Raw genomic sequence first — 20,590 nt, forward strand, 5'->3', positions numbered from 1 at the left:
ACATTTAACTCAATAGTAACAAAGTCCCTTTTGAAAGGAAATTTATGAACAGGGTAAGTTCAGTTATAAAAGTATGAAGTTATACTTTGGTACAACTAATTTTTACATGTATTTTTAAATCCACTGTCTTTATTATTCATTATATTTTAAGTTTTATATGCATCAAAAATTCAATAAGTCAACATCAGTTTTATCAAATAATAATTGAACTGAAAATATTTTATAGAAAATACACAAATAAATTATCTTCAAATTTATTACTTTTAATATTAATATCATAATGTTTTAGTCTGTGGTATTTTTGTTGCACATAATTTACAATTTTCTTTTTAAGTAGCTTGTTTACTAGAATTTCTATTACCAGTGTGAACAGTGCCAATGTCTACATCTGAAGAATGGATAGGAATAAACAATGGCTTCAAATATTGGCAGTCCAATTAACTCTAATTCTATCACATGAAACTCTTTTATACTCATGTGTTAAATAGAAAATGTGTTTCAGGTAAAAGTGCTAATATTTTTTCTCCTAAACTAGGAAAAATGAATGTCTAAATTAATTTCTGGCCCAACAATTATAAAGTATTAATTATAAGATAGAAGTGCAATTATATCCTTTCTGCTGCCAGTGGCTCAGACATTTCTTATGTTTCCAGATTAAACACTGACTCTTTTCTGATTATCTAATAGTCCTACAAATATTTGAGCACCTGCAAATTTCCAGTTACTTTTCTTAATGTTGATGAACAAACTTTCTTATTGTTGATGAAAAACTCTGGCTTGCTTTAGCTTAAGTTATATTTAGGAAACTATAAACAAGTAGGTATAAAATACTTCATGTGATTATTAGGTATTGAGCAATATTAAGAAAGAAAAGTCATGGAACTTACAGAAGTGAGCACTGCTGCTATTTCATGTGTGCTGGTTGAGAAAGGCCACCGATAAATGAAATTGGATATTGCCAATTGCTATCTGGAAATTCCTCCTTCTAAAACAAAATAAACAGTTCTTCCATTTATTTGATCAGACAATATTTGTTATTATTTTCATTTTTTTCTAACATTTATATTTTATGGTACTTTAAAGGCAGAGGTTGTCAAACTGGCCTGCAGGCCAAATCTAGTCTCCCATATATTTTGTATGGTTTGTGTACTATAAATTTTACATTTTAATAGTTAAAAAATTTAAAAAAAATAAAATTTCATGATGAAATTTAAATTTCTTGAAATTCAAATTTCAGAATCCATAAAGTTTTACTGAACATTGCTTATTTCCTCTTTTCTTTCAGTCTTTTCATGGTCATGGGATTCAACAAAGAAACCTATAAGGTGACCCACAAAGCCTTTGACTTTTGCTATTGAGCCTTTTACCTAAACAAGCTTTAGAACTCCCATTAAAGAAAATAAACTTCTTCCCCAATTTACAGGAAACCTGTGAAACAAATGTCAAATTCATTTGACCCATATCTACTTTATCAGCACCAGGAGTGGGAAGGTTCTGAGTATGTTTACAATGCCACATTAGAGGCCACCTCTGATCTTGCTTATCTACCTAAAATCAGTCTTTTGTTTTTGTTTTCTTTTGCTTTTTTTTTTTTTTAGGTATTGAGAGCAAATTCATACTGCATGGCCCTGACACAAGAAGCCTAGTAGTTCTATGAAAGATGAGGTTATATCTCCAACAGCAACAACTCTCAACTATCTGGGTTTTGAAAACTGTATTCCAGTGTAGTTTCACTTCCAGTATTAGTCTTTTTACTTTTTATACTGCACTTACATCTTCATTGAATACCAATTCTTTTTCAATTATCTGTGTGTGTGTGTGTGTGTGTGTTTGTGTAATATTACAGTGGGTTTATTTCCAGAAAACCAAAAGGAAACAGAAAACTTGTTCATGACCTCAATAAAAATCACCTATACACTTAGAAAGAGGTGACATGATGAACTACTAAATATGATGTGTTTCTCTGAAGTGGTGATTTGTAGACTGGAGAGCTAGTAGCTATATTTGAATTCAAAGTAAATACAGTGAATTAGTAACTCAGATATAAACCCTGTTATTGGGTAACTGGTGTTCTTTTATTAATCAGTAGTAAATGAAATTCATGGATATCAGAACCAATACTGACTGTGTTTGGGAAAATATTAAAATTTGCTACTTGATAACAAAAAAAAAAAAGAGGACTGGAATGTCAGGTTATAGGTCTAACAGTCACTGCAAGGTCCTACTAATAGGCACAAACTTATAAAGAAGCAGGTGTCCTTTGATTTGGCTGAAGGGTAATCGAGATTCTGAGAGGACCTGCTCTTTCGTGGACACAAAACAGCCACAGTGCACTTTTCTACATAGAGGATAGCAGGTGAGAAGAAAGCCATTCTGACAGACTATTTAATTTCAAAGAAAGAATAAAGAAGGTTAAAAGCTGAGAATTATTCAAAATGGCATACTTTTGAGAATGAAATAGAGAAATTAAGAAAATTGCATTATTACATTGTTCTGTTTTCTCTATGCATGATAACCATGAACTCTGGATGGAGCCTGATGAAAGTAATGCCAGGTATGCTGATGGCACAGTAGTGGTGACTGCTCCTGTAGACAGTCATCAGCTGAGTAGATGGGTAAAGGAGAATTAGAAGCATCCCTTATTACATTTTTGCATTGCCTTCTTGTTGATTGCCTGGTTATAAACAAAGGTTAATTATTAACTTTGATAAACAACCAGATTGGTGTCTGATCAGCACCAAATATTGCGTGTGAAGTAAAAGCAAATGTTCTTGTTGCAGTTAATAAAAGAACATGATGGGTAGAAGATAAAGAAAAATATGAATGTATTAAATATTAACTATAAAATAAAAACATAATTTCTTAGGATCATTCAATTATTTTATGAGTATAATGGTATTTTTATATTCAAGCCATGCCTTGAATTTTCACATATTTTATAATAAGAAATTTCTTAACTTCATGAAAAAATTTCTGATATATTTTCTTTCCATTCAAAAGACTTGATCAGATCTTTTTATCCTGAATTTGCCTTTTTTGTATCATTATCCACTTTTTTGTTGATAGGGCAAAAATGGGAAGTGAAATATCTAGGTGAAATTAACCATCTTGACCTGTTTTTTACTTCTGTGACTTGAACTTGAAAATATATATTATCTAGAATTTTTATTTTTTTTATTGGTTGCTCAAAACATTACAATGATCTTGACATATCATATATCATACATTTGATTCAAATGGGGTATTAATTCTTATATCTCCCACGTATACACATTGCAGGATCACATTGGTTATACAGCCACATTTATACATATTGCCACACTAGTGTCTGTTGTATTCTGCTGCCTTAATTTTTAAAGCACAAGTTTTCACTTCTGTAATTCCAAAATCAGTTAATTTTTAAAGCATTTTACTCACTAATAATCATCATATGGCTTTAGGGAAATAATTCACTTACAATTCTGTGCCAAGAAACCTGAGCATTTGCAATTAGGCAGTTGAAATAACTTCAAAGTGCTGTATGACATTTTTTGAAGAAAAGCAATATAAAAAAGAAACCTCTTTTTTTTTTCATCTTTGCCCTTTAAGTATCTCCCTACTTGATTCCTGTCTCAGTAACCCCATTCAGTCACTTTGGTTCCACTTCAGCACTCTTTCTTTGAACTTGAACTATATCATTGGAGATTGCCAGTTCAAGGTCACCAGTTTGCAGAAAGCTGAAGAAGCAACTCAAAACCCTGAATAACATCTTGTCAGCCAAAGACCAGTTAGCTTTTTCACATACAAAGAACTGTCTTCTGAAATAGATATCCACTTACTATTGTTGCAACGGGATATTTTATTGGAGAATCATGCTTCCCCATGTGTCCCAAGGGAAGAACAAGCCATGCTATCAGTTTCCTTAACAATGTTTAGAGTTAGGAAAGAAGCTCATGTGTTAAGTTAAATTCTTGTTTGTATCCTTCCTAGTGAGTCTGTAGACAAGGGACTTTCAGCTCCCTGAAGTCATGTTCTTTATCCAGTTGTGAAAGGAGACTGTTAGGTGGATAGTGAATCAACTGTCAGTGAAGTTGCCTTTATTTGACAGCCTTATCTTTACTAGAAAAAGACAAATTTTAGTGACTAACCTGTAACCATTTCAAGTAGCTTTTCTGAGGATAGCTCAAAGTTAAAATTATAGTTAAAATTATTCTGAATTTAATCTAATGGAAACTTTATTTTCTCCTTAATAGAGGATTTGGACCACACCATTATGCATTATATAGGTCTTTCAAGAAATACAGATCAAATGTGAAATTATTCATGTTATGATGAAATGCCCACCATTATATTCTCAATATATTAAATAAATAAATCTCAGTATATTTGTGGTCAATCTCCCTGTAAATGTAAAATATATTTGTGGTCAATCTCCCTGTAAATGTACTATAAATGATAATAAATACTTCTTTTCTCCACACCAACTCTCCTTTTATAGATCCACAGGGGAATAAGTCTGAGTGTGTTTTTGCATATGTTTCACAAATACCTGATTTTAATCTTTCAATGTGTGCCTATTCTCTGGCACAGGAGACTCCCTAGAGCTATGTAAATTACCTCTATGACATAGACTCTCAGAGAATAGGAAGTAAAAGATTTAGAGATAGTAGAAGTCACTATCCTATTACCTAATGTGGCATTATTAATGTAATCCTTCATTCTAAAATGAACAAACTCAGTGAATCACAAAGATTCTTCAATTAATACATCTCTGTGAAGGTGCATGCTCATTTTTGAAAAAGGAAAAAAAATGTATTTTCCAAAGGTTTATAACTTAGGTGGAGATTAATGAACCTCATATTCTGGTACTGCATTTCTGTAAGACTTGTATTTTTGCCATACAGCAACAATACTGGAACCCAATTGTCATGAAAGCTTTCTTTTCCTTCCATTCATCAGTGTCCAGACTTTCAACAAAGGTTAGAATAATTGTAGTCATTATCTTACAGAAGGTATTTATGGGGATATAGGGCATTTTCATAATAATGAATAATTTATGGATAGCCAGGGCTTGGTTCATTTTTTGCAAATGGTATGAATTATGAAAACAAATATTTAATGTGAAAATGTGAAACAATATGATTTTAATGAGCATTTACCAAGAGGAAAAATTCACATATACTCATAATAATATTTTAATGTGGGTGTTCATTTATTGTAAAGTTATTTTAAATTGAAACTCTTTGCTATAAAAAAGTAGATGAGTAGAAATCATACAGTTAATAAGTTTAAATTTTGGCTTTCCTTTTTGAAGTCTCTATCCTATAATGTCATTAGCAACACCAGAGGCTGCTTTTAAAAACAATGAATTAGAAGTTCAACTATAGAACTTGCTAAAATGCTTAAAATAGGATACACATTAAAAATTCAATTTACCCCAGTTCCTGAATTTACTGCATATTTAAATACACATACACACACATACACACACACCTCCTAAAAATGTTTGTATTGACTTAATGTTGACATGCTGGTTTTGATGTGAACATACAAATTTTATATTTTTGAAATCTGTTGGAAATCTAATTCAACTTTTTAATGATAGGAAAGTTAAGTAAATTTTCTGATATTATTCATAATGAATGAATTCCTACAAAATGCCTGCTAATGTCTCTGGCATGTTTTCTATTTTAATATTTTCATTTTTCTTGACTTACACAATATTTATATCTCCATTTACATTTATTTTGTTGCTTATATTCTCAGGGTTTTTTTTTGTTTGCTTCACTATTTGTGTAATTTTAATATATTTTATATGTAGGTAGATAGTAGTCATATATTTATTAATAAATAATTTATAACTTCTGAGTTTTGTGAATTTTTTTTCTGATAGACCTTTAATCACAGGTCCAATAAGAAGTGAAATTTTATTGCCTACTTTTTTATCTTCAGGAACACCCAAGTTTTTATTTTGTTTTGTTTTATTTTTTAATGATTGTGGCTATGACTCTTGAAGGTCACTTAGGCTCTCCTTTCTTAATTAATATATATGAAGCCCTGAGAGGAAAACCAAAGACTAATTGGGTTCTGTGGTCATTTAGCTGTTCATGCATCATAGGTTCACTTAAAATGCATTGTGGAATAAGTAGTAAGGCAGGACTCAAAGTTTGCTTTTCTCAAAAGGATAATGATTTATATTTTTACATAATAAATATTTTCCATGAATGCATGCAGCCATTTTTATTATATTTAAAATACCCATGTCTGATTATTTCTGGCTTTCTTTGCAGATTCATTAATATAACCACTTTATTTCATAAGTAACTAAAAAAAAATCTCTACAGTTATGCAATAGTTTTAAATGTCAGGTAAGGTATTTTTCTCTTCAGTACTGCTACACTGTATCAGAGTTTTCCTGTCTTTAAAAATTTTTGCAAATTGGTGCAGCCAATATGGAAAGCAGTGTGGATATCCCTTGGAAAATTGGAAATAGAACCAGCATTTGACCCAGCTATCCTTGATCTATATCCAAAGGACTTCAAAACAGCATACTACAGGGACACAGCCACATCAATGTTTACAGCAGCACAATTCACAATAGCTAAATTGTGGAACCAACCTAGATGCCCTTCAGTATTGAGTGGATAAAAAAAAAAAATGTGGCATATATACACAATGGAATATTACTCAGCAATAAAAGAAAATAAAGTCATAGAATTTGCAGGTAAATGGATGGAATTGGAGAAGATAATGCTAAGTGAAGTTAGCCAATCCCCAAAACCAAATGCCAAACATTTTCTCTGATATAAGGAGGCTGATTCATAGTGGAGTAAGGAGAGGGAGCATGAGAGAGAGAGAGGAACTCTAGAAAGGGCAGAGGGATTGGAGGGGTAGGGAGGGGGCAGGGGGTTAGAAATGATGGTGGAATGTGATGGATATTATTATCCAAAGTACATGTATGAAGACACGAATTGGTGTGAATATATTTTGTATACAGAGATATGAAAATTTTTGCTCTTTATGTGTAATATGAATTATAATGCATTCCACTATCATATATAAATTTTTAAAAATAGAAAAAATAATTTATGCTGGAAATACTTAAAATTCATGAATTTATGTTGACAGTTTTTTTCTTAGTCATCTGTTTTCATTATCTGATTCGTATTTCTCACTAGCGATGTTAGTCTAAATGGGTGAATATATTTGATATACTAAATACAACAAAATAGCACCTTAAAAATATTTCCTAATGTTTTACATTTGAATTTTCACAGTAATGCCTATACAACTTTATAAATATCTTGTAAAGCATCATTTTTCATTAATTATGACTATATAATATAGTAATAATATCCACAAAAAGTCATCTCTTTGAAAATCAGTATAGTTTTTACCATTCATTCAACTGACATCTCTCAGTAGTGTTTTAAACCATCTAGTACAGTCACGTAACTTGCTGATTTTATTTTCACTTAATTTACTCTTAGTGTTGCTATGTTGAATAGATTCTCCTATTCACAAACTAGGTGACTTTAATGTTTATAAAGAAATCATATTGACTTTGATTTTTGCCTTTCTGATTTGCCAACTTCCATACATCATTTTAAAGGCAATAATTTTTAATTTTTAGTTATTGAGGTAGATTATTACATACAGATAACACAACATTTTCCCTATATTTTTCTATCTCTTGGCTATGGTCCACAAGGTAGGAATTCTTTTTGTATTTTCTGAGTTTAATGAATTTAGTTTAAGCATAATGCTGGATTTTCAAAATTTATATACCTTCTCCAAAATTATATGTTAAACTTAATGATAAATTTGTGTGTGTGTATATATATATATATATATATATATATATATATATATATATCCACAATTGGTCTATAACTCTTATAGAAAATAAAATTTCTATCACTGCTTAAAAAGTATTTTCCCTACAATGATACCTTTTATATTAGTATAATAAATGTCGTTCCAAAACCATACTTTTCACAACTACATGGATATGTAAAAGTCAGTGAACTGCTTATCCTATGAAAAATTCAAGAAATAAGTAATTGATTGTAATCATATTCTCTTTAAAGTTTTAAGTCTTATGTTTTATGTATTATGAATAGTATCTTTGGTTTCAGTTTTTTTCAAAAATTCCTCTCAGTATTTGCTGCTTAGAAAGAATACATCTCACATAATTTAACCTTTTCTTAACAATTTGATAGTATAAAGACCAACATCAGTGTTGAACTAGAAAGCTCTTTAGACATTTCATAGTTCAGTTTTTTTTTTCCATAGAGTAGTCATAAATGATTGTTCTGTGTTAATTTAATGCATTTCCCCCCTGGTTACTCACTTAGTGTCAACTATTGCTGCTTTCAGCTGCCCCAGATCATCCTAATTTATGGGTTTGTAAAAAGGCTTCCAAGTCAGGTAGCTGAGTTTATTAATATTGCATTAAAATTATAGTAAAAAAGCTTTGTGAGAAGACCTAAGGGCCTTTCTGGTGTGTTGAATAAAAGAACTTTATCTTCTTTATAGGAGCTTTTTGTGACAACTATTTTGTCAATTCAAAAAAATTTTATCAGTTAATTCTGCACTGTATTCAAGATAAATGAAGTTGCTAACTATTTGAATTATATATATAATGGCAAAAGTCCTGCCATCTATAATTCCAAAGTAGAATGTGCAAGCATTAATTCCTATCATTCTTGTCCCCCAAATATTTATATTTGTCTCTAAAGAAACTCAGAATTGTGCTTTGATAGCATCTTGAGCACTTTTCCCCTGTTTTGTATTTTGAGAACCATCTGTTTACTTTTTCATGAAGGAAATACTTTTGTATTTGTTTTGTATCTAATACCATCTAGTTTTGTTATTGATCTTGGAAAACAAATAATTTACAGATTATACAAATGCAAATTAAAACGAACTAACATTTCTTCCTTCATGGTGCAGTAATTTACTACACATATAATTGCTTGAAGCAGGTGCCATGTATTTGCTCAAGTTTCTGTGATTAGAAGTCTGGGATGGCAGGTTTGGATGCTCTGCTCAAGACCTCAAGAATCAAGGTTCACTAGACTGTACTATGGAGCTCATTCAGATTGTTGACATAATTCTTTCCTTGTGATTGAATTAAGGTGCTATTTTCTTGCTGGGGGTTAGGTAGGGATTGTTTTCACCTTCTTTCATCTTCAAACCTGCCAATACCAAGTTGAGTCCTGTTCAAACTACAAAATTTTCTGATTTTATCTTTTATAACTAACTGGAGAAACAATTCCATATTTAAGGGATTATATAATCAGGGCCACCCAGGTAATATACCTATCATAATATATAAAAAAATATGTAAAAATTAATTCCAAACAATATATATCTCATAATTTTCATTGGTATTATGACTACTTTTTATAGAAAATGGTCATTTTAGGATCATTTATTCTAAGTCACACAACCAAAAAGATACAAAATTTTAGATTACTATAAATTCTAAAATATTAACCATACTAACCATTACCAGGCACATATTGATAATAAATGAATTATGCAATATATAAAATTACACATATGTGTAGTCTTACCAATAAAACCTCAAAAATATATATCTAGTTTTATTTCATTTTCTTTACATACTGAGAGTTGAGTTTCCCCTTACAATTAAAAAATATTACATTGTTAGAATGCCATACCAGTTGCTTTATAGTTCATTTAATTATAATAAATATTATACAAAATAATTTTATTACTATACAAAGTGATAGCTCACAGAATGACAGCAAAATTCCCTTCTAAGAGACAATGTAGGCTTCAAAATGTTTTAACAAGCTAGTCTAGAATTTAAGATTTAATGGCACCTAATAATAGTCATCTAACACTAGTCATGATATGTTTATGTTTTAATGGGCTTAAATATTATTATAAATTAGTTGCATACATTCATTATTTGGAGATTTCAAGTTACAAAAATCTAGATTTCTGCCTCTTCTTAATTAGTTGGATCAATTGGCAATACTAATCCAAAATTTCTAATGGCAATAAAACAAGGACAATTTTTACCTTTAGATAACGTGAGTGTTCTCCAGTTTACAGAAATTGTCAGCACTTCATTGGACACACCATTTTATTTTATTTTTTATTTTTGAAAATTGTGAAAAGTTTCATTAATAATGAACACCAAAGTAACTATGCCCTAAAATACATCTTGCATGTTTTCTAAAGGAATTGCTTATCAAAATAATGGCCCACTCTTATTCATACTGTTGTTTTAATCTATCACAGTACTGTCTTTAAGAAACAACAAAGGCTAAAATTCTTCTGGAAATAATGAAGGGAATATATTTACCCTTACAAATAAAGAAAAATAACAACTTACAAAATAATAAAGTAAAAATAAGAATAATAAATAAATAATAAAGTTAGTAACTTTATATAAACAGATAATTAAGTAGATTGTTGAGATCATTTTTAAAAAACATTGTTACTAATGATTTTATCAGAAAAAAAGAAACATATGCTTCTTTGTCATTGTTAAAAGACAGATAAAATACTTAAAATACATGGTGACTGAATAAGATTATGATGAATTACATTGATTAGTACAACCTGCTCTAAAAATAGAAATGATTCATTATCACTATTATTATTATTATTATTATTAAACTTTTGGTAACTAAGCATAATTGAAGAGAGTAATGAAAATTGGCCTTTATTTCCAGGAAAATCAGGAATGGCTTCCCCCAAATGTCTATATTCTAATCTCTGGAATCTGTGAATATGTTAGATTATATAGCAAATGAGGATTAAATTTATGAAAGAAAAATTAAGATTGCTAATCAGTGGACATTAGCATAAACATATTATATTTATCTGCATTAAGCTGTCAAATCAAGTTAGGGTGAGTTCAGTGTATTCACAATGGTCAGTGTCAGAAAAACACAGTGTTAGTGTTGCTGGCTTTAAGCATAGCAATAGGAATATAAACATCCAAAAGACAAGAAAGCAGTTTTTCCCAGAGACTTCTGAAAGAACACAGTGCTGCCAACACTTAATTTTACTGTGTTTCAGATTCTGGCCTCCAGAACCGTAAAATGATAAATTTGTGTTATTTATATCACTAAGTTTGAGATTTTTGTTTTTACAGCAATCATATGGAATTAATACAGATTCTAATTTGAAACATGAAGGCAGGAATAAGCTGCTATTTTTTCTGTAGCAACTTTTGAAAACTGAAGTTAGTAAAATCCCCTGTCATGTATTGAAATGTTAAGACATATTTAGCTTATTTGGATAGGCTTTGAAATCCACAACAAGTGCTCAATTTTTCCTTATGAAGAACAATTCCTGTGTAACTGATGTGATTCTGCAATCTGTGTATGGGGTGAAGGTGGGAGTTCATAACCCACTTGAATCAAAGTGTGGAATATGATATGTCAAGAAATTTGTAATGTTTTGAACAACCCACAATAAAAAATTAAAAGAACAATTCCTTTGGTTATTCAGGAACCATTAACTTCACCCATTCACAACTGTTTCTACTGAGGTATATAATTGCATCTCAAATTCTCTATAGAGATTTTAAGCAATGTTTTGGAAATTCAGAAAACTATCAGGTGTTCACATGCTTCCTTGTTCATTCACACCCAAATAATATGAGTTTAATGAGGCTGGATGTATTAAAATTAGGTTATATTCTTTCTTTTGCCACCATTCTCAATAATGGAAGAGGCAGGCTCTTGTATATTACTTCTTTGTTTTTAATTAGGCATTCATAAAATAGGAATACTGTTGAACTTTGAAAATTCAGATGGCCTTGAAATATTCAACAAATGTAATTCACCTTGGAGTTTTGATTTATACACGGTGGAATAAAATATTCTCTATAAAATAGAATAAATATGTTAAAAATATTAAATAAACACATTTGTTTAAATACTATGTAAATGATAATAAATACTATAATATAATTTATGAACATTACAATTTATTACTATTCTAAATAATTGCCTCATAATGCTTCAAATGTAGTTGTATATGGAAATTAACTTCTATTTTTAGTTACATCTGAAAGCAGATTAAATGCATCTAATCCAGTATCTGTACTATTATAGCTATGATAGGTTTGAATAGAATTGGAGCATAAATTGTAAGTTTTACTTCAATTAGCAAAACTTCTGTTTCCAAGATGTTTATATTTGTTTTGTTCATTGCTTGTTAGGTTCTAAAATATAAATGAGTCCCCAAAGGAATGTTTTCCCTAGATTTGCAACCTTGTATTACAAGTGAAACAGATCTTCAGTGTTTGAAGTAAAAGTACACAAAAATATGGATATTTTTGTGAGGGTGTTTAATCTTCAAAAAAAAAAGAAGTATTGGTGAATGTGTGTCTGCACAGTAAGACCAAATACTGAAGCACTATTATGATTATTAGCTGTATCATTTCATGTAAATACTTGTAAACTCATTCTTGGCAGACATTTTCAATGGGAATTGAGTAACTAAACACATTAAAACAAGTCTCACCAGCAATTTAGCTTAGTACTTTAATTTTTGTTTTATTAATCAGTTATCAAATTCACAAATTTATGTATAAAAAGCTTTTAGATAAAGACGTTTTACTTTGAGATTATAGCATGTTGGTAAGGATAGAAGAATATTTTATGTCACTAAATTTTATTAAGCTATTTTGCAGATCAATTTTAAAAACAGGTTAAAAAACATAGTAAATAGTTGATTAAATATCTTACAGTTGACTTCTAAAAATTTATTAAAGACATAAGACAAATTTAAAGAGAAACATAGTAGTATTTTATTCAAGTACTGCTCTTTCAGAAATTTATACAGACAACACACACAGTTTAGTCATTGAAAAGGAATTGTCTGCCAGGCATAATGGTGCACAACTATAATACCAGTGACTTGGATCACAGATTCAAAACCAACCGCAGCAACTTAGTGAAGCTGTAAGCATCCTGGTGAGACCCTGCTTTAAAATAAAAAATAAAAAAGGACCGGGATGTTCCCAGTAGTTAAGCACCCTTCAGTTCAATCCCTGGTACCAACCAAGAAAAAAAAAAGTGTGTGTGTTGGGGGGCTTGTCCAAGTTTCTTCAAATTGGGACTATGCCACTAAAATGGTAAACAGTGAGAGGTTTTAAAATCTACTGACAAAACTGTCATACCTAACAATGTTTCTATTGAATCAATATTTTAACCTGAGAGCATTATGTAATTCAAAGAAATTGAACATTTGTGACTATTTTGATCATTAGTGTCTGACAAGAAAATAAAGTAGTTGAATTACTACTTCCTTTGTTTTTCTACTGTTCTTTTCTTTAAGTAAAATGAATGTGACAACAGTTTTTCACATCCTACTATGTACACTGTCTTGGGGGCAGGCTTTATATTGGATTAGTAGCAATTCTTGATTATTTGATTTTATGTTTTATCAGGAGCTACAACCATAGAGAAATATGACCTCAGAACAAATTTGTGGATCCAGGCAGGGATGATGAACGGCAGGAGGTTGCAGTTTGGTGTGGCTGTTATTGATGACAAACTCTTTGTAATTGGAGGTCGAGATGGCTTAAAGACACTGAACACTGTTGAATGTTACAATCCCAAAACCAAGACCTGGACTGTCTTACCGCCAATGTCAACACATAGACATGGTCTAGGTAAGATCTCTTTATTGATATTACTATTGCAAACATGTTATTGATATGGTAATGATATAAATCATTTTTACATTTATGCAAATTATAGGCTTATTTGAAGCATATTTTTCCTTCTAAATTCTTGACATTTTCCTGTTTTGATAAATGTGCACTAAACTATTGAGAGAGATGTTGAATTCACCAAAGACATCTAGACCTCAGACTGTCACTAAGGCTTTTGCATCTGACTTTAATATATTTGATATAAAAAATATAGTGAGGAATCGTATAGAGGCAAAGTTAGTGAAGTCCAGAAGAAGAAATAGTTATTGCAAATTGAGTAAAGCTTAAGATGGCCTCTCCCATAGTGCTAGATAAGCAATTTTACCTGATTGTACTATTAATGGATTCCACCTTGAAAAATCTGTGAGGAAAAGGGTAATACAGGTATAAAGAAACAGTGACATAACAGCTGGCACTGTGAATCAGTATGATAGGATTCATCTGGCTTCTACTATGGAGTAATTTGTAAAGAGAACTATATTTGGATTCAGAAAATCCATGCGTGAATCTTTAATTTACCAACTTATATATGCATGTATGGGGGCCAGCACTCAAAGTCAGTCTCAGTAACTGATTTGCCACCAATTCAAGTTTATTAAGTAATAACAATTAATAAAGATTATGAAATCACTTTGTAAATTATAAAGTTCTATGCAATTAGAAAAAAGAGAAATTTAATAAACACTAATGCTTGCTGAATTTGTACTTTGTATCATAGTGCTTGTAAGGAGAAGTGCAAATTACTAGTTTCAAAGACTTGAAATATGCCAGGTAAACTACTGAATGGTTTTTTGTATGTTTAGAATATATATATTAAGGAGATATCAGGGTTTAATTGTAAATAAACAGACTGAAATATTCAGAGGAAAAAAAATGCAGAGCATTTCAAAAGCAACTATAAATAATCATTCTGTACTGAAGTGTTCAACAATTTACTTCCAATTTGTATCTATTCTCTTTTGAATCTAAGCAAAATTAAATATACACATGTACATAGATAGATCAAAAAATACCTGTGAACTAAAGAATCATTTTTAATTCATATTAAGCTGGTTCATCTAAGTTTCTTTAGTATGCTCATAAGTAAAATCTAGGAATATTATTAAATGTCTGAGAATATTTTCAAAGTTCTAGACTTCTATTTTATATAAAAGTCTATTAATTATTTAAATCTCAATGGACCCAACTAATTTGTAATATGGATAAGAGCATCAATCCCAAATTATTTTTCCCCAGCTAATAATCATGATATAAAAAAGTATCTTCTAGGACATACTTTTCTCTAAGTATAATTATAAATTGAAAGATTTGGGATTTAAAAAAAAAAACTATATATGTTGTTTTAGTAGCCAGCTAACTAACTACTTATGCTTCTGTGTTAGAGAAATATAGAGAATAAGTACTCAGGATTGGAAGCATTAGAATGAAATATCTTCTTCCCCCTTTTTGTTTCCATCATTCAATTTCTTTCTATTAATATAGGATAAAAACTAATTGCATCCCAACAAAACATATTAAATCATTTTGACCAGAATATACTTTCAGTGGTATAGTTTCAGATGTAAAAGTATGTAGGATTAGGGTTTGCCTCAAATCCTATCACACAGATTGCTGACTCTTGAGACCCTGAGTAGGATGACAAAGATGATTCTCTTGGACAGACTCTGGTAATGTGTCGAATTAAGAACCCAGTGAAAAAATGCATAGTTTTCTGTGAGGCTGCACAGAAAACTATGAAGCAAGTACCATAGACAGCTGAAGTGTAATGCAGTGTTTCCCACAGGTTTTACAGACCCAATTAAAACTCTAGTAGTCCAATATTTTCATGTCTAAACCTTTCTTCTGTTTTGCTGTTGTTTCCATTTCATTTCCATTACCTGGATCATGTTGCCACTCTCTTTCATGTCAGTGGTTTTCTCTGTTTAATTGTTACTGGTTGTTAATTCTTGACACTTTTTAAAAATTTTTAATACATTTATTTTATTTATTTATTTTTATGTGTTGTTGAGGATCGAACCCAGGGCCTGGCACATATGAGGTGAGCGCTCTACTGCTGAGCCACAACCCCTGCCATTTTTTTTAATAGTATCCTGCACTACTCTGAAGATCTAAACTGATTAGGTTAGTAATAAAATCATAACACAGAGCATATTTCTGAGCACAGTTCTCATCTCAAAATGTGTCAATGGCTTACAAATCCCAGTATATACAAAACCGCCTTTGATTAGATAGTAATCCAAGTTCCAGTCAGTTGGAACCAGACTGAGAGGAATCCAAAACACATATCTGTGTGTTCTGTGTCCTCTCCTGTGGAACAGTGCTTGCTCTATGAACATTCATATTCTTTTATAATCACCTGAGTCACAACAACTTCAACATTACATGTCATACCCATGTAAATAAAAATCCTTGGCCTCAGATTCTTGATCCTCCTATATCAGGTGAGTCTGCTTTACCTTTTTCTGTCTTCCAGGGACTTTTAATTCATCAATGTTGATATTTAATCCATCATGTCTTTTAAATTTTATTGAATCAGTTCTCTTTATTCCTTCCTGATAGATAAATTTAATATCCAGTCTTCAAAAATATGCTCAGTATGCATACATCATAATACTTACACCATGTATCAACATCTTAATGTGAGTTAATTATATTGTACATTGTAATAAGTCCTACTCAGAAATTCATCATAATCACTAGTTGTATTAATATCCTCCTTATCTCTATATGGTTATTTGGTTGTTTATTATTCCCATTTCAAATTCTTATCTACCTAATTAACTCTTTTTTATTCATTATAGGTGATTACCTTCCTTCTCCTCTGCTTCTTCCAACTTTCCTTCACCTTTTTGTCCTTTTGTCTGCTTTCTCTCATTATTCCTTCTACTCCTATTTACTCTCCTTCTTTTCTTTCCTACTTTTTCTCCTCATTCTTTTCATCATGTTCTTCTTCCTCCTCTCTCCAGATTTCTTCTTTTTTTTTTTTCTTTCCCTTCTAATTTTGTTTCATAGCAGTTGTGGCCAATTAAGTATGTGATTTTATTTCTGAACACTCATGAAGGCACATCAGATACTCTGGATAATTGTATGCAGGGCTAATGTATATGATATTCTCTGTGCCTTATTAAAATAATCAAGAATGTATGAGGCTTGGAGCTCTAAATGCGCAAGCTGACTTTACCCAAATTATCTGCTATTTTCCTGAAAAATTAACCCTCAGAGGCACATCTATGTTTACTTCAGTTTATACAAGAATCCTCCTTTGCTTTTGTTTACCTTTTCTTTAGCTTTTCCTTGTATATAATGCCCTGACTTTAAAACTGCCAACTGACCCCAAAAGTCAATACCCAGGTCTGCCAGTCAGCTGTTATTAATATATCCTCATCCAAGCTGGGCTCTCATGTCATCCTCATGTTCTGGCAAGCCCATTCTGGCAAATCTACACAGGCACTGATGTTTCATTGCCTAGCAGTATAGATGTGCAACAACTCTTCTTAACAGAACAATATGAGGTAGTAAAAGGAGCACAAGACAAGTTTTCCTTCATGATGTCCCCCTGACTGAGTCAGTGCCCTAAGTTTCCACATCACGAAACTGAAGTGACTTCTGTTTTCCTGGTTATTTTTACAGACTTGGTGTTAGTTTCTCAAACAGGGGATAGATTTTCCCTTTAATGTAGTTATCTAATAGATTGGATTTGAGTGTAAACCAACCACATGTACTCATTTTCTCTTTATTCAGAATGACCCATTTTATTTTCCACATAATTTTGTGGCATGCCTCGGAATTATAAGTTTAAATACATAATACCATAATGTACATTCAAATAATAAAGAGCTAGAATCTAAAGTATTTTTTTTAAATAAAAAGAATAAATAAAGCTAAGCACAGTGGTGCATGCCTGATTATCCAGAGGGGCAGAAGTAGGAAGATTATATGCTGTCAGGATTTCAGGAGTTCCAGACTAGCCTGGACAACACAGCAAGATCTTGTCTCAAGGGGGAAAAAAAAAAACTTGAAGCATTTTAACCCGGATAGCTTTATTTTCCCTCTGATTTCTGTTAAAAAAAAAAAAAGGAAAGAAAGAAAATGCTTATATTTTTATGAGAAAATCACAAGTGATTTAATTGCTAAAGATGATTATGTAGTTAAAATGTTTCACAGCTGTCAATAAATTAAGAAACTTGCTTGATGAAACAGCATACTAAAATTCTGAGCACATTAAGTCTGTCATACCAAGGGAGCCATGTGTCTGTCTGGAGAATTAAACTAATTAAGACCTCAGTTCTCCCAATTTTCCACAAATCTTTTATTTTATCATTTATATTTTTAAAACACATGATTTATAAATTATAAATAATATATATATATATATATATATATAAATTTTCCCCACATTTTATAATGTATAAAGTTGAAACAGACATTATTATCACTGTGTGTTTATATGTGACTGACCAATGTGATTCTGCAACCTGTGTACTCAGAAAAATGAGAAATTATAATCCATCTAATTCAAATATATGCTATGTCAAGATCATTATACTGTCATGTTTAACTAAGTAAAACAAACAAACAAAAAAAAGAATAAGACATTACCAAAACAAAGTGCATTGAATTCTATTAAGGAAAAATTGATAAACAATAATATAAGGACTGGGGTTTTTGTTTTTGTTTTTGTTTTTGGTACCAGGCATTGAACTCAGGGACATATAGCCCCAGCCCTATTTTGTATTTTATTTAGAGAGGGGGTCTCACTGAGTGACTTAGCACTTCACCTTTGTTGAGGCTGGCTTTGAACTTGGGATCCTCCTGTCTCAGCCTCCCGAGAGGCTGAATTATAGGCCTGCACCGTTGCACCTGAAAAGCAATGTAACAACTGTTTATTTTGGAGTTTTGACATGCCAGACACCATGCTGTATGGGAAATGTATGGCAAGGATTATTTTATTTTGATAGTTTGTTTTCAATTCCATTACAATTAATATATCATAAAACTTTCAAAACGTAGAAAGCAACAGTTTGAGTTATTCAAAGAATAGAACAACCATTTTTGTCATCCCAAAAAAAGAAACCCTTTACCAAATAATAGTCTTTTTTGCCCCATTGTCCTAGGAAACTTTTAATCTACTTGATTTGCCTATTCCTGGATATTTCTTATAAATAGAATTGTACAGACTGCAGTCTTTTGTGAATTTTTAAAATGTAGCTTATTATTTTCAAGGTTTATTCAAGGGAGCATATTTGAGCATTTCCTTTCTTTTATGGTTGATACTGTTCATTGTTAGGCTTCATGACATTCTTTCTTTATACATAACCATTACAAAGACACTGGGTTCTTTCTACTTCTTAGCTATTATGACTGAAACTGCTATAAACATTTTTATGCATTTTTCTTTGAATATATTTTCAGTCCTCTTGTGCATAGATTTGTGGGTAGGATTGTTGCATCATATGGTAACTCTATATTGTTTTCCAGAATGGCTGTATCATTTTCCTATTCATACCAGCAATGCATGAGGGTGCAAGTTTCTCCAAATCCTTGTCAACACCTATTATTTTTATTATAATCATCCTAATTTATTTGACATAGTACCTCATTGTGGCTTTACACATGTCTCTCTAGTGATTTTTTTTTTTTTGAGAATCTTTCTATGCTTATTGTCTTTTCATATATCTTCTTTAGAAAAAATCTCCATTAAAATATTTTGCCCAATAAATGCTTGAGGATTTTTTTAATTTGCATAAATTTATTGGTCAGTGCTTCTAAAAACAACTTTTATAAAATGGTGAAGAATTAGTGAAATGTTGAACATTGGTGGAAATAGAGGCCTCATCCAATCCTGTAAGAAAGTCTAGAATTGCTTTGACCAAATAAACTGTAAGTTTTAAATAGTGATCTGCAATGGTGATATAGTCTGTGATTACTGGAAAAGAAGGTGAATTTCCAATTTTCCTAGACCTTTTGTTGAAGAGGCTATCTTTTCTCCAATGTAGATTTATGGCACTTTTGTCTAGGATGAGATAATTGTATTTATATGGATTTGTCTCTGTGTCTTCTACTTCTGTTCCATTGGTATTCATGTCTGTTTAGAATCTCAATTCTAAATCCATACCATACTGTTTTTTGTTATTGTGGCTTTGTATATAATTTAAGGCACAGTAACGTGATGTCTCCTCCTTCACTTTTCTCACTAACAATTGCTTTTGCTATTCTTGGTTTCCTATTTTTCAAATGAATTTTATGACAGCTTTTTCTATTTCTATGAAGAACATCATTGGAATTTTAATAGGAATTGCATTAAATCTGTATAGCAATTTTGTACTAATGGGTATTTTGACAATATTAATTCTTTTTTTAATTTATTTTTATTAGTTGTTCATGGACCTTTATTTTATTTACTTATTTATATGTGATGCTAAGAATTTAACCCAGTGCCTCACACATGCTAGACAAACACTGTACCACTGAGCCATAACCCCACCCTTGACAATATTAATTCTGCCTATCCAGGAACATGGAAGATCTTTCCATCTTCTAAGTTCTTCTTTAACTTCTTTATTTCGTGTTCTGTACTTTTCATTGTAGAGGTTTTTCACCTCTTTTGTTAGATTGATTCCCAGGGTTTTTTGTTGTTGTTGCTGGTTTTTTTATTTTTTTTTATTTTTCAGGCTATTGCAAATGGGGTAATTCTCCTAATTTCTCTTTCAGCTGATTCATCATTGGTTTATGGGAAAGCAATTGATTTATGGGTGTTAATTTTGTATCCTAACTTTGCTGAATTCATTTATGACTTATAGAATTTTTTTGGTGAAATTTTGGGTCTTCTAAATATAGGATCATGTCCACATCAAATAGAAATAATTTGAGCTTTTCTTTTCCTATTTTTATTCCTTT

General features: G+C 30.9%; 1 protein-coding gene across 2 annotated transcripts in view; it reads left to right on the plus strand.

Moving 5' to 3' along the window:
• The window catches only part of Klhl1 (kelch like family member 1), a 377,975-nt gene that overhangs the window by 264,273 nt on the left and 93,112 nt on the right, over positions 1 to 20,590 (plus strand). For both annotated transcript variants that reach the window (XM_027938066.3, XM_027938067.3), the window contains one exon: positions 13,427 to 13,651. In XM_027938066.3, coding sequence (XP_027793867.1) covers positions 13,427 to 13,651 — 225 coding nt within the window. The remainder of the gene's footprint in view (positions 1 to 13,426; positions 13,652 to 20,590) is intronic.

Source organism: Marmota flaviventris, chromosome 4 (assembly GCF_047511675.1).
Source record: "Marmota flaviventris isolate mMarFla1 chromosome 4, mMarFla1.hap1, whole genome shotgun sequence".
Classification (NCBI taxonomy): Eukaryota; Metazoa; Chordata; class Mammalia; order Rodentia; family Sciuridae; genus Marmota; species Marmota flaviventris.